This window comes from Amborella trichopoda, chromosome 6 (assembly GCF_054954075.1).
Source record: "Amborella trichopoda isolate Santa Cruz 75 chromosome 6, AtrichopodaSantaCruz75HAP2 v2.0, whole genome shotgun sequence".
NCBI lineage: Eukaryota > Viridiplantae > Streptophyta > Magnoliopsida > Amborellales > Amborellaceae > Amborella > Amborella trichopoda.
Window position 1 is genome coordinate 14561953 of NC_142341.1, and position 15909 is coordinate 14577861.

A 15909-nucleotide genomic window follows, 5' to 3' on the forward strand; every position below is an offset into this window, starting at 1 on the left:
TAATATAGTCTTGAGAAAATCCATTTCTTGCTTAAGTCAAGCACAAGAAGTACTAGATTTTGGATTAAGTGTTGAACCTACATTAAAAACAAAAAAAGTTTAATAATTTGGTAGCACCTTCAAACAAAACCGGGGATAACGTCTAAAAAATGACCTCAAAGCCTGCATCATTGACCTTTGATTCATCCTTTACAAAACTCTCCAAATCTACACTTCTTAATATTGTTCTCGGACGCATCCTCATACAAACTTTACATTTATCCAAAATTTATTTTATGCGCTTTGGTGCATAGAATATGCAATTCCTCTATTCACCTCAAGATTTATTTTTAACAAATATACACTTCTTTTGTCATGAGGACCAGAGTAATGTGAATATGTTCCGGATGAAACAACTATTTGTTAGAGGGATCGGGAAAGCTTTTTTTGTTCCCCTACAACATAGAAGTTCTATCCTCTCCTTATCATCCAACTGTCTATTTTTTATCAAGAGAACCACTCACCGTTTGATCTTAGATCCGACGTCTCAAAATATTGTATTTTTAGCTTTTTTAATACAAATTTTTTGAATATGAAATTTTGTATATGTCATCTTTTCATTGGGGCACACCTATAAAAAATATTAACAATAATTTTTCGATAAAAAATAATGACCAAAATACCCCTTGAATCTTTTAGGGGTATTTTAGTTATTTTATTTTATTGAAAATATTTTATATATACTTTTTGTTAGTGCGAGTTTAATAGAGGAATGGACGTCCAAAATTTGGTGTCAAAACAGTTTATAAAAAAAAAATTACAAACATGGTCAAGCATAATCAGAGACTGTTATTCAAATTTTGAATGAAAATCAAAGGTTACTATGCCATTTGCTTGTTTTCTTGATTCAGAGCAGGAACAAACACTTCAATGTTCAATGGTCTGGAGAAACATCTCTGCTTACCGTTAGGTATGGAACAAACACAAGCACACTTTATTTGGCTGGTTTCTTTCATAAACAAGTAGACAAGAGTGAGAAATAAAATCTTCTTATTTCTCACTCTTTCTATACTAATTGGTTTTCTTCAATTAAGACAAACATAGAATGGGGCGAATCCCATTTTGGGATTATTGTTTTGATTTGGAAGAAAGACGTTGCTTCGAGTGTATTAGACCTGGATTTGGGTCTGCTTTGACAAGAAATATTTTGATTGTAGGTGTTGAAATTGAAACTCTGGTCTTTCTTTACATAATAGCACAGTTTTAATTGATCATTTCCTTGTAGTAAAGTACGCAAAATCTCGTTGTACACATCTCTAAACCAAGCCGACCCAAACACCGCAAAAAAGATAAATAAATAAAACAGCAAGAATAGTTTCTTTCGAAGGTAAGCTAACCAAACCAGAAAGACAGTTGTAAGCTAGGTCTTCATGAAGATTGTCAACAGAAGCAACTTCCAAGTAGATGTTAACAAAGAGGCCCAAAGTTGTGAAATATGAAGATTCAAGAATCTGAAGCTAGCATGACACCTTCATTAAGTACAGAACCACGGAAGGAAAATCTAGAGAATATAGATCCATTTAGAACAGAAACCAATTCATACACAGTAAGTATATATCAGCATGAAGAACTGTTGTGGAGAGACAAAAAAGGTTTGGGAACTTAAAATATTTGATTCAAGGGACTCATATTGAATCTTCACATAATTGTTTGCCAAATTTCTCATATATTGGCACATGTTATCGAGAGATGATGGTGTCCTTCCATAAGTTGCACCTATTGTGCACATGAAATCCCCATTTTTGCGTGCTTTTGGTAGTTGGAAGCCTTTTTTGATATGTATGTGAACTATGCTGCCCCATGTTCGCATACTGAAATGAGTGTTCATCGTTTCGGGACCCATCTTAATGTGCATTTTTTGATGTAATTTCCCCAGTCATTAAGCACTGATGAGTGTTTTATCAGATATTTTTTGTTCTAATGATTGATCCAAAGGAAATTCCTTTGAATATATTCAATTTGGTAGCGGCTAATATGAAGATGGAGCACTTGGGGATTGGGGTATGTATGGCTTGAGGTGATTAGGGTGCGCAATTTTCATCTTTCAAGTTTGGATAAGATTTTCTCAATAATGAGTTAGGAAGGGTTTGAGAGTAAGTCTACCTTGAAATACTAGCAAACCTAAATATACAGTATGTGAAATTCAAGAGGATGCAGTTTTAGGAAATGACATAATTATATTTTTTCCAAATGCAATGGAAATGAGAAAATGTCAGAGTGTTTTTCAAGACCAATGTAGGTACCCAAAACTTAGGAGGCCATCGGCATAAAGGATGTGGGAGAGGATGTGGGAGATTGCCCTTTCAACTCGAGGGATCCTAGCTGACTAGAATCTCTCTTTCCTATATATATATATATATATATATATACACACACACAGAGAAAGGATCCTGTAAGCCCACGGGTTGATAGTTACAGTATCAGCCAATAGTTCAGATTGAATCTGGGTCGATCTAACAATCACGACCTCATTTTGTGTTTGAATTTTCAATTTTTTCTACAAATTCAAATAATTTAGAACGTCTATTCTTCAAAAATAGAATAATCTAATAAAAATATAAAAAAATAATTCGTAAAATATAAATTGATCAATTTATATTTTGTGAATTATTTTTATTAGGTGTGCCTTGATGAGAAGAATGAACACCTAAAATTTCAAGTGATTTGGATTTGTAGAAAAAAAAAATGGAAATTCAAATACGAAATGAGTTTGTAACCATCATATCAATCCATATTAAATCTGAGCCATTGGCTAACACCATAGCAATCAGCCCACGTCCACTCCTATATATATAAAAATGTCTTCCCAACACCTATAGGCGAAAATGAACAATGATTTTGCCTATGCGAATCACCATTCAAAGTTCATCACACTATCACGATTGTCCGCTAGTATTTCAATTTTCATTTTTTCTTCTATAAATCGGAATGATATGAAATTTAAAGTATGTATACATCTTAGTGAGGCGCACTAATAAAAATATAGACAAAATATTTCACAAAATAAAAATTGATCAAAATAACCCCATAAATTTTCAGATTTATTTTGATTAATTTATATTTTATGAATTATGTTTTGATATTTTTATTAGATTCTCCTATTTTTTATGAACACACACTCCAAATTTCAGATCATTCTGCTCTGTAAAAATAAAAAATAAAAATAAAACACTACCTAACAATCATGACCGCGCGATGAACTTTGGACGGGGATGGGGGTAGGTGAAATCAATGTTTATTTTCGCCTATAGGCTTTGTGTAGTGTTTTCATATATATATATATATATATATATATATATATATATATATATATATAGTGCTAGTGCTGGGCATCTAAGATTAGAAAGTAGGTCTTCTGATCTAGCATCAAGTAATGCAGTACTTCCCACAAAGTGAAGAGTAATAGTATATATTAGAGTATTAACTGCATCACTTTCATTATTTTACTATATCTTAGCCATATTCATTTTTGACTGCTCACTGCTTCGTGGCAGTTAGTATTTCGTTTTTTGTATTTTCTTCCATATGGAAATCCAAGCATCCTCTTAGCCACCCTGTAAATCCACAAATAATGGCCTTGGCTATTTCTTGGTCATGATTTCCACTTATGTTACACGCAGTTGCATACATAGTCATATGCTTCATTAGATCAAGTATTTGGTTTTCTGACATTCCTTCAATATTTCAATTTACAATGGATCTCCTTGAATAAGATACAGAGCTGGTAATCAAATCTTCTTCAAACTGGATATCTACGGAAGTAGGCCTAGGATAATACATTCTAGTTTGGGAAGTTGGCCTTACTTTTTTCCCATAATCTATTCTATTTATTTCCAGGCTTTCTGTTTTGAAGGCTTGTTCTATTTCATTAAGTTCATTATTGGAAAAAGATTCTTCTTGGAGAACCATGGCTCCTTGATCAAAACTAGTCTCGAAAGATACTCCCTTTTCTTTTATATTCAGCTTTGCTAATTTTTTGACTAGCTCATCCACTAAGTCTTTATTTTCATCTTACTTTTTTATTCCTTGAAAACTAAACTGTTCTTTATTAATTATTGGAAGGGGTTTAAACAAAAGAGCTTTCCTCCCTTTATGGTCTTCTGGTTTTTCCCGAGGTCTATTAATTATATTTTCAATTCTTGTTGTCTGCCGTCTAATAGTTTGTAGGCAGAGATTAGTGTAATTATGCTGCTCAATTATATGTAATATTGCATCAATTTTATTAGTATGATGATCAGTATTTTTTGGGATAATTTTATAGGGTAAAGCCTTAGTTTCAGGTTTGTCTTCCATTCTTCCTTTCAACTGAAGACTTTGTTCAAGGGGATGAATCGAGTCTAGTTCTCCCCTTGCATAGTATGAAAGGTTTGATACTGTTTTTCGGTAGTATTGAGACCAAAATTAGGAATTTCTATCTCTTTTTCTCTTAGTATGCATTGTAGCCAGTCAAAGAATTTTACATTCTTTCCATGTTTTATTATAAATTTATTAAATTTCTTATGTAGAGCATCTAATAATTCCTGGGGAAATTCTGCCAGGTACTAATCCCTGATATTTTTATTTTCATCGGACAAAAAGTCCTATTTAATCCCCTATCTATTTTAACTTTTTCTTCCTTTTGAAGGTTGAGAATATTAAAATCTAGGTCAGAAGGTGTTGGTTCTTTATCTGGGGAACTATATACTGGTTGCTGTATTTGGCTGTTGGTTTTAGTTAGTCCTTCAACTATTGGTCTTCTATGGGTTTGTTCATGTTCTGTCTATGGAACAGAGGAAGTAGAACTTCTCGAAGGCATCCTAGAAGACCCTTCAGAAAGATTTATCCGAGTTCGTCTATTTGACTTAAATTGTATTTCTATATCTCCGTCTAGGTATTCTATTATTTGCTCAAGGTCTCTATTGATTGGGTGTCTAGACTGTTGGTTTTCACAGTGCAAAGACCATTTATCAAGAAGCCTAATTTGAGACCAAGTCATAGACATGGGGATTACCATATTGGAATTTTCCATATTGGTTTGGAAAAACACTGTTTGGCCTTTGATGTCCATCTGAAGTGCATTTGGACACAATATGTTCATTACTTTATAGCATATTCTATAAACTAATGCAATGTTTTGGGATCTTGGATTCATATCAAACCCTTTGGTTTTTATATTTAAAGTGAGAGCTTTCAAAAGGTTCGGATCCGTCAAGGCTACTGAAAAATTGGGAAAGCAATTAAAATATATAGGTCCATTACAAAAGGTTGATTCTACTATTCCTAGAAGAGAGTCAGAAAATTTGTTATGACGTTCGTCTCTCAAACACAGGAGGACATAATTATTTAAATCAAGTCGGGTTAATGGTTTTATTGCGATTTGCACAAGTCCTATATGTAAATATTTATAATTTTTATTTTTATAGTCTTGTATTATTCTATTTGAAAGTAATTGGAAACCATCTTGCTCATTGGTGATAGAAATACTTTGTTCTACGGTTTTGATAGCAAAACTTGATTTAAATTCAAAGGTTTCTTTTTTTGTAAACGTCTGAAGTTGGTACTTTTGGAATATTCGAATTATGTATCTGCTTTTCTATATTATCAATTGTTATTTTTTCTCTATTTCTTACTCGTAGTGTGCAATTAGAGGAAGTGGTTGTTCTATTGGATAGAGTCCTAAGGAAATTTGCCATTTTGATAATAGTTGAATACTGAGTCAATCGGAAACAATCCATGTACCTTTCACGGCTCTTTCTGGCCTATCGATAGTTCGGGTCACGACGACTTTTAGTTTCAATCTCTGCTATCTTAATGGAAAATTTTTTTAAGTTCTTTAACCTTTAGAACAGTATTTTCTAACAATAGTTCACCACTATAAGCTCATGGCTCTAATACCAATTCAATATGGCAGGCAATATGAAGAATAATTCAATCCATATCAATATAAGAAAACAACTTTTAAGAAGATGAACACTACAAAACAAAAGATGCATAGAGGAAATGATACATCCACAACAAACCAGTTCACATACAAGGCATCCCTAACTTTTACATAAATTACTATCTTAAACTGCATAAAGAAATAACACAAATAAACCACTTACATGTGACCCTTGCATAAATTAGAAAACAACTTCCACTCGTTTGGACAATAGTTGGCAGAAAGTCCCAGTTACAATCACACACCAAATACTCATATACTTACTTTTAGAAGTATAGTCTAGGTGGATAGATACACCACTAGATATACAATAGAGGGATAGAATAAGAGATATAAGGTTTGCCGAGATGAGGTTATAGAGATGAGGTACAAAGCTGAGGTGCAGAGATGAGGTGTAGAGATGAGGTGAATAGATGAGCAGAAGAAGGAAAACTCTCGATGCCCTGTGAATGGGCTTCTGTCCTCCTTTTATAGTTGGCGGACTCCAAAAAATTATTTCAAGTCCGTTGAAGTGATTGAGGTGACAAAAGGTATGAACAGGAGGTGATAAGACAAAAGGGTATCGGTGATATGACAAAAGGTATGAACAGTGAAAAAGTGATAAGACAAAAGTAGGAACAGTGAAAAGATGTTGTCAGTGATGAGACAAAAGTATGGATAGTGAAAAGATGATATTGGTGATGAGACAAAAGTATGAATAGTGAAAAGATACTGTCGGTGATTACTATTTGCTAACAGGACTCGTGTGCTTTTGGGCTGCAGTCATTCCATCCTGAGTAGCATTGGGATGGCCAAACTCTGTAGCTTTATCCTCTTTGAGATAGTCCGAATTCTATGTCTTCATTGTCCTATGCATAGTCTTCCTCATTTTGTGTCGAGGCAGACATAGCTTCCTCTTCTTCATCAAACATTTGCAGCAATTTCTTTTTTAGTTCTTCCTTTGTGGCAGTAGGGTTTTGTTGGTGCATCTTATTTGTATAGTCTGTCATATTGACTCCTGCTTCAGGGGGTGAGAATGGCACCTTTTTCATTTTTATATTTTCTAGATCGAGGGCTTTATTTCCATAGACATCCCACCACTTTATATATATCTGCTTTCCCAGTTTTGGGATATATTTCCAATTATTTGTATAATCTTCTGTTATATGGTAGGACCATTTCATGATCTATGGGATTTGATATAGGGCCATAAAATACATATGAAAGTCTATCCTAGTATCATTATTATTATAGTCTATAAATTTTCGTTGAGAGGCTTGGATATTAGGTGGCAATATTTCAGTACCTGAGCCCCATAGTTGAAACCAATTCTTGAACCAATTCGTGAATTCCCTACTATTGGCATTTTCATTTGTATAAACCATGTATGAGAATTATTATTATTTTGAAAGGCAAAGACTTTATGCCAAGCTTCAATATATTCGAAATATTGAAAATATTTATTGGTAAAGCCTTCTGATTGCATTTTTCTTGCTTTCGAAATGGTCCATACCCCATTCCCTATATGAGATTATTTTTCTTATTTGGAATTTCGAGTACGCTATTATATTAGTATTTTTCTTATAAAAGTGGACCATGGTAATCAACCATGTTTTAAGGAGGATGGCTTCATACCATTCTCGGGTTTTGTCACCATTATTCTGATATAGATGATTATTCAGATAAATATTTGCTATTTCATATGGATCTTTATCTTTATGAATATCTTCTATTATAATAGTAGGCACAAAAGAGGTCTTTAAGCTACTTTTTTCTTCAGTTGTATTTATTGGTATTGGTTCAGGCGAAAATGTTATTTCTTGTGCATGTCTTTTAATTATTTGATTTGGAGTTATTGGTGAGGTTGCTAAGGCCTTTCCCGTCACAGGGACTATTTCCATTTTCCATTTTCCCCTGTTTACTGCTGCTACCCTCTTGTCTCCCCTGCAAAAACTTACGGGTTAAAAAATCAAGAAGGTAATTAGTAGTGCCTTTAATATATGCAATCTCGAATTCGAAAGAAGAGATGATACCTTGCCAACGTGCAAAAATTTGTTTAGAAACAAGATTTTTGACGTCTTTTTGGAGTATGTCTTTACCAGCTTTGAAGTCAGTTTGTATTAGGAATTTTTGGTTGAGCAAGTCACTTTGAAATTTGGTGACGCAGTGGACAAAAGCTCTTTTTTAACCATGGAGTAATTTTGCTGTGTCTGATTCCAAGCTCGAAAAGTAAATCGAACCAACTGTTCCGTATTTGAAATTTTTTGTTTTAAAATTCCTCCCAACACTATTTCTGAAGCATCACACTCAATTATTTTGAAAGTAGAAGGATTTGACAGTGTAAGGCAGGGTAATTCTTTGGCTTTTATTTTTATTTTCTTAACTGCCAAGGTATGTATATCTGCCCATTCAGAAGGATTCTTTTTTAATCTTTGAAATAGTGGTTTAGCATCAATAGCTAAATCTTTATAAAAATCAGCAATACAATCAAGACATCCCAGAAATCTTTGAAGCTCAGTTTTATCTGTAATAATGTCTGAGAATTTAGTGGAAAATTCAATAGCCCTATCAATAGGGATTATTCTCCTTTGGAAAATATTGTGTCCTAGAAACCTTATTTTTGTTTGAGCAAGACTAATCTTTTTGGCAGAGACAACTAGTCCGGCCATCTTAATTGCTTTGACAAAAACATTTAAGTGTTTAAAATGTTGTTCTAGGCTTTCAGAAAATATTACAATATCATCAATGTAAACTATCATCAATTTTGTATAAGGATTAAAAATAGCATTCATAATATTTTGGAATTCTGAAGGCGTATTTTTAAGTCCAAAAGGCATAACATTCCATTCATATTGCCCAAAAGGAATATTAAAAGCGGTTATATATATATATATATATGAAAACACTACGTAAAGCCTATAGGCGAAAATGAACATTGATTTTGCCTACCCCAATCACCGTCCAAAGATCATCGTGCGTTACGATTGTTCGGTAGTTTTTTATTTTTCATTTTTTTTTTCTATATATCAGAATGATCTGCAATTTGGAACGTGTATTCATAAAAAATAGAGGAATCTTCGAAAAATATAAATAATATATTTTACAAGAAAAAATTGACCAAATACCCCCAAAAAGTTTTTTGGTCAATTTTGTTTTTGCGGATAATGTTTTTATATTTTTATTAGATGCGCCTCATTAAGATGTACATACTCTCCAAATTTCAGGTCATTCCGATTTGTAGAAAAAAAAATAAAAAATAAAACACTATTGGATAATCGTGACCCTACAATGAAATTTGGACGGTGATGAGAGTAGTTAAAATCATTATTTATTTTTCCTATAGGTGTTGGGCAGTATATATATATATATATATATATATATATATATATATATATATATATATATAGGAAAAACCTAAAAAACACCTATAAAGCTACAGTGTTTTGCTACCGCCACATACTTGCTATGTCTGTGGCAGTTTATTGAATAGACCCGCAATAGACAGCGCCATCCATTGCGGTTGCGAGTGAATTTTTTAACCACACGTGACGTTCGAAAAATGGAAGCCACCCGATTTTTTTGGATGGTGATGAGCCTTTGGGTGAAAACAATGTTCACTTTTGCCCATAGGCGTTCAATAGATGCTTCCACATATATGTGTGAAAAGTTTATAAAATGTTGAAACCTTATATATAAGGAAAATTGTTTGGTACGTCCAAGTCCACACCCGTTATTATATAGACTCAAAGCTCTATTCTATCCACACATGTTATTATATAGACTCAAAGCTCTATTCTATCCACCAAAACTGGGTCCCGTAAATAATTGTCCTCTAAATAAAAAGTAAAATCAATGGTTCAAATATTTTTTATAAAAAATATCATTTTTAGTTTTTCAAAATTATTTATTTTTACATAATAATCTCCATGTTAAAGATTATATAGTCCCTAAAAATTAGGATCAAATTCTATTTAAAAAATAAACTATTAAGGGCCCACATTTCTACATGCGAGTCCGTGGACTCATGAACCGTGTCCTATATATAAATACAGAGAGACAGAATAAGAGAGAGAGAGAGAGAGAGGAAAGGAAGGCATATGATTCTCTTGAGATAGTTGCAAAACTTTGTCCTGCACCACCCATAAATTTGAATTTCTTAATGAAAGAAATACAAAAAGAAGTTCTAATACATGAAATTCCAATTATAAATAAATAATGCACATACAAGGCCAAGAAAACAATGGTAAATCCTTGCAACTTGCCGGCCAGAATATCCTCAAATGTATCAGGAGACAGGAACGGTAGAAGACCAAGCACACAACTGCATCCCCATGGCAATACCAATAAGTCCCCAAAGTCCAACCTTTTCAAATTTGCTCCAACAGCGAACCCAGTAAATTTTTGGCTTACTTTTTAAACCAGATCCAGTCCAACCAGCCCTCACAATGAAAAACAACGGGTGACTCAAAATTAAGTATATGACATTGTTGAAGGAACATTTCTTCCTCAGACCTCTCTTAATAAACTCTTTAAGTAAGCAACTTAACAAAAGCTTGAATCCAATTTACCTTACACCTTTGAAGAAATTGGATGAAAAAGTTTCACTTTCATTTCTCTGTCAATGGTCTCAATCGTAAGGAGATCTCAATTTCAAAATGAGTGCAAAAAAACACTTGCACCAGAGACCCAGAGAACCCCCAAATCAAAGCATCCATCGAGGAGACAGGTGCGCCCCATTAGGCCTCGGCCTACTCGGTTGCTCCAACCCAGGCCTCTTCTTCATAATTGAAGAAACCGTGGGGCTGTAATAATCTCTTCCCCTATAAGATGCTGCAGTAGAAGCTGGAAACTTCCTTCCTTGCACAAAGCTCTGTTGTTTCTCAAGCCCAACTACTTTTCTCCTCCCAGAAGCCCACCTCCCGTAACTTACACAGCTCTGGCTTCTTCCCACCACCTTTTGTTGCCCCACTCTCTCTCCTCCTGGGCTTCCGTAGTTGCGACTCTCTCTAGTCTCTGCAGAGTACATGGTCTCCACCTCACTGCTGCACTCTCCATCCCCTAAAAACCCCTCTCTCTCTTCACCGCACATCATCCGTGAACAACTGGACTCCACCTCACTGCAGCATTCGTTATCTCTCTCATCGGAAACGACAAGGCCAGACTCGACTTCATCGCGGTGATAAGACAGAGGGGCTTCTTGGGTTCCTTCTTCCTCTCCATTGGATGCATGCTCCTCGAGCTTGTCCTCATTGGGATTCGGAACTAAATCCCAGTGAGATTCTCTCACTGCATTTCTCTCTCCAAAAGTCGATGGCAAGACAATTGACCGTGGATTCTTTGGAGGGAAATTTATATCTAAAAGTGGCAATTGGGTACAACTCTCTTTCCTAATCAACAGAGACGTCATCCGAGGAGATTCATATATCTCGGGAGTAGGTATCCCTTGATCATGGGTATATGTGTGGAAATTGGGTTCCTCTCTGCAAACAGTTATTGAAGCTGAACTTGATCCAGACCCATTTAAGGTTTTCTTGTGAGAGAAAGAGGCCTCTTCTTCTCTCTCATCCCCATCTGAGGATTTAAAGACACGACGTAGAGTGAAGGAAGCACTCGAATGGTCACTCTTTTGCCCCACCGACATCAATCTTATCAGAGGCATCTTGGGTTTGTTGAGATCATCCAAGCTACCCTCCCAATGCTGATTCAACCAATGGCAAATCACAGGAATGGGTATTCCAAATTGGGTTGGAAGCTCCTTCTTCCATGAAGAAGAAGAAGAAGAGGAAGAGGATTTTGTAGTGGGAGAAGAGGCAAGCTTCATGGGGTCACAGACCATGAAAGCGAGATTACCTTGGGCGTCGAAACCAGCAAATCCTGGGCCCCATGCGATCCCATCTGTCGAGAGCTTGATGAGATTATCAGTGGCAATGACCACTTTGCCCTCGCCCACAGTGAGTTCTCCCTCTTCAGAATGCCCCAAGAGATAGACTGCACTATTTAGGTCAAGGCATGGGTGGGTGCAGGTCCTTAAGAAATGGGATTGCTGAGAAGTTTCAGAATCTATGGGGTCGACGCCCACTACAGTCAGGTCCAGAACAGAACTTGTGAGGAAGAACCTGCAGTGGCATAGTTGTCGGAAACAGTTTTGACATGGATTAGACAAGAAATTCAAACAATCATAAAAATTTCAGATAAACCTAATAATCTGCTGTGTGATTTCCAATGAAACAAAATAATATGTACACTAATTTCCATACATATTAGATAGGATTTGCAGAATCTTATAGCTGGTTTCTGCCTCATTACGGCAAATAATAAAACAAGGGAATCATTCAAAAAAAAAAACTAGGGAAACAACTGATCTTTAAAGACACTTTCATATATACCACAGAAAATGTAGAGTATCTTACAGTTTGTTTCATAGCCAGTTGTATTGAAAAATGTATGAAAAGCCAATGAACTTTGCATTAATATTAATTAACAGATATTGTTAATATTTACTGTATCTTATAACTCTTTTGGGGTTGTACCTCTGTTTTTTGACCTATGATAAACTGAAGGAATTTTCTGTTTTCTAAGAAAAAGATATTGGTTTCTGAATTTAATGGTTGACATATCCAGAAGCAATAATCTGAAGCTTCCAGACAATTCAGATGGACCAGTGTTTAGAAAATTACTGGTCCGACCAAGGACTCGTCAAGTAGGACAGGACCACAAGCCAGGCCATTCTGGGCCTATCAGATTTTCATTGTTCCTTTTTAAAATTTACTTGTTAAGAGTTCCCTGCTTTGAAGGATCTGGGGACTGGGGCTTGTGAACCAGGTAAGTTGGAGCATGTGCCCGACTTTTTAAACACTAATATGCACGTACATCTAATGGATGACAAAACAGGCTGCACATACTTAAGGAGAACTGAGAAGGCTAAATCTAACAATTGTAAAAGGAGAAGGTTTAATCAGAATCCTTTTTTTTTTTTTTCTCACTAACTTAATCACAATCGAGTTTTGGGGCCACTCAAAATTAAAACATTTGAAAACAAGAGAGCCAAACAAGAATGAAACCCTCGTTAATATACCACAATCAAGAAATCATTTATTGGCCTGCTCCTGCGTTGTCCCTTGAAGCAGCACACTATAATCTTTTATGGAATTAGTCAAAATTGATTTTCAATATCTGATTTTCTTTTTTACAAGGGAAACATTTTATTAATTCATGTCAAAAGCAGTATTGAGATTAAAAAACAAAAAAATTGGTTGATTTTTCTTCATTCATAGGCAATTATGAGCATTCTCATAACTTATCCAGCGATTTGTATCCCATCTCATGGAGAAAAGAGAGAGAAATCGGAGACAAGCAAAGCAATCAGCGGAGTAATGGGTGGATTAAGAAATTTTTCATGTTCATTGAAAAGGTCAAACAACTATAGATAATTTGGTGAAAGTTCTCATGCATGTTACTAGTATTCAAAGAAAGTTTGATCAATGGAAAAAACTGATATTTGGCAACATAATTAAAATAACAAGAATTGATAGTTCCCATGCATGTTAATATTATTCAAAGAAAGTTTGATCAATGGAAAAAATTGATATTTGGCAACGTAATTAAAATAACAAGAATGTGCTACAATCACTTTTGAGACAAAAGACGATAAGGATAGATTCAATCATCCTCCCAAAATCAACACAAAGAAAAGTAAAAAAGCAGACTTTTAAAGCTTAATTAAAATACTACCTTAATCAGATCGAGATTTATTCACAGGAAAAAATAGAGGTAGAAACCATTTTCTTTTTTTTTTAACTATACAGAAGTTCACTGAGACTAGAGTTTGATTTATCCTTCTGTAACAATTTTTTTCCTGATTGGCTTATCATGTTATGATAATCCACAATGAAATAAGCTTTTTTTGTAGAGTAATTGAATTTATATTGATAAATGCACGTTCAAAATCAATTTCTCAATACAATCTCAACCACCCTGGTTGCCCTTCACCAAATCCACATGTGTAATTTACTTTCTCTTCACCAGCCAAGTAGGAATAAACACCCAAGCGCGCACAGAGAGAGAGAGAGAGAGAGAGAGAGAGAGAGAGAGAGAGAGAGAGTCATTGTCTTTCAAAATTATTATTATTATTATTGTTTTATTTTTTTGGTAGTGAGTTTCTTTCTATGTTTTCATAAATACCAATCCATAAAGGTAATTTCCCAAGATAAAACATCCTACTCAGATCCAGAATTCTTGTAATTCCACACTGTTGATCAAAGGGAAAGGGCAAAAGATAAGACACAACAAAGCAAAAGACAGAGGAAAAAGAAAAAAAACTGAAAAGCAAGTGAAGATAAAAGTCACTGTTATAACCCATGATGTGGTAAAAGTCACTTTCAGAGATCCCCATGCTTTCCTCTATTTTCTAAATCAAATTATCATTCCAACCAATTTTCTCAAAAAAAAAAAAAATTGAAAGAAGATGAGTGCATCCTATCGGATAATGCATGAGCCAGGCTATAATTACAGAATCTAAACCTTCAATTACAGATTCTAGGGTTAAATAGAAGAAGACCAACTGATGTTTAATTGTAGAAGCCAGGATTTAGTAAATCAGTTACATCGAATTGATTTACGGCCAAAACTAGGGTTTCAAAACCAGAGCGCACCTTTGAGGAACAAGCTTCGCAGTCCTCCGGCAATGGAGCTGGATCTCCACCCCTTGAGCTGAAGCAGGTGAAGGAAGATTAGCATGAGTAGTGAGAAGTAGAGCTCTGTTAATGAGGAAACCAGTTTTTCCACAAACCCTAGCCATGGCTGGACCTTTGCTGCCCAAAATGGTCCCTTTTATTTTTTCGGACCTTCCTCCTCCTGAACAAAAGCACCAGGCCTCACCCAAGACCCCCATACTCACCAAACCACAAGCTCAGAACCAGAAAACCCTAGAATGGAAGCTTGAGAACACCATTATTTTCTGCGTCAATTCTCAGTACAATCAAACCCTAGAATGGAAGCTCAAAGCGACATTGTCGGTTAATTCTATGAACCGGTAAACACTAGAACGGGAGCTCAACAACACCATTCCTAACCGGATCAATTCCCAGAATCAGAAAAAACATCGAGAGAGTCACCATCTCTTATTCAGGTCAATTCTCAGGACAGTAAACCCTAAATAGAAGTTCGTGGACACCATCGCTCCTCAGGACCAAGAAAACCCTAGAATGGCAGCTTGAGGCCGCCATTTCTTTATTTTTTGATGGATTCCATGGCCTTTGAAACAGCTGGCCCAGTGACAAGGAAAAGACGAGAGAAGAGATGATATATCAGAGGGGGTTGGTCCAGTATTGAAGACGACGAGAAACCCATGAAGAGAGATTCCATTAATGGGGCATGAACAGGCACGACATGGTGTGCATCCTAGAGAGAGAAAGAGGACAGGGTGGATCACTGAGATTGTGGTGATCACGTGTTGGGTTAGAGAGAGAGAGAGAGATCACTCTTCATTTCAGTCTTTACCTTTATGAAAACAGTAAATTATTGGTGACAACATGTGCTCACAAACAGACCCTTAAATAGCCTTCTTATGGATTAAAGTGCACTTATTTCTCTATAGCTTTGGTGTGGGAAGAGAGAGGGTTTTTATTTTTATTTTAGGGAATCAAAATATTTATGAGAGATGTATTATTCAATTGTTTATAAATGTGCAATTATTTCAACTCATGATCAGGAGTGTTTTATAATGGGTATTTTGAAATTCGGTCAAACAATATGTGTAAAATGTTAAATAGTTTACGTCTCATGAGTAATTTGATAAATTTCCTTTATGTTATTTTTTATATTAGAAATCAGAATGCTGATAAGCGAAAAGTGAACCTTTTAAAAGACAAAAAAAGGAGTGAGAAAATAGAGAGAACTTCTTATTTTCATTGGAAGTAAAAGGTGCTCTATATCTCCTTAAAAAAAATGTAGTATATATAGAATATTTATTA

At 35.0% G+C, this 15909-nt stretch overlaps 1 protein-coding gene and 1 long non-coding RNA gene across 2 annotated transcripts; both read right to left on the reverse strand.

Moving 5' to 3' along the window:
* Window positions 1-1169: 1169 nt before the first annotated feature.
* On the reverse strand, window positions 1170-6383 carry LOC148781618 (uncharacterized). Its single transcript, XR_016057010.1, has 2 exons — window positions 6123-6383; window positions 1170-1540 (listed from the first exon to the last, which is right to left on the reverse strand). It is a non-coding gene; the product is annotated as an uncharacterized LOC148781618 (long non-coding RNA).
* Window positions 6384-10039: 3656 nt separating this feature from the next.
* LOC18438216 (uncharacterized) lies at window positions 10040-15332 on the reverse strand. Its single transcript, XM_006848405.4, has 2 exons — window positions 14590-15332; window positions 10040-12054 (listed from the first exon to the last, which is right to left on the reverse strand). Exons 1-2 carry the CDS (start codon window positions 14826-14828, stop codon window positions 10641-10643), a joined length of 1653 nt encoding a protein of 550 aa, XP_006848468.1. The 5' UTR covers window positions 14829-15332; the 3' UTR covers window positions 10040-10640.
* Window positions 15333-15909: the final 577 nt, after the last annotated feature.

What these genes read in the sequence shown, in the direction of transcription:
- LOC18438216 (XM_006848405.4), bottom strand. Translation starts at nt 14,828, where the DNA reads ATGGGGGTCTTGGGTGAGGCCTGGTGCTTTTGTTCAGGAGGAGGAAGG. An exon ending in GCGAAGCTTGTTCCTCAAAG is followed by an intron (nt 12,055 to 14,589) that starts GTGCGCTCTGGT and finishes ATGCCACTGCAG; the next exon opens with GTTCTTCCTCACAAGTTCTG.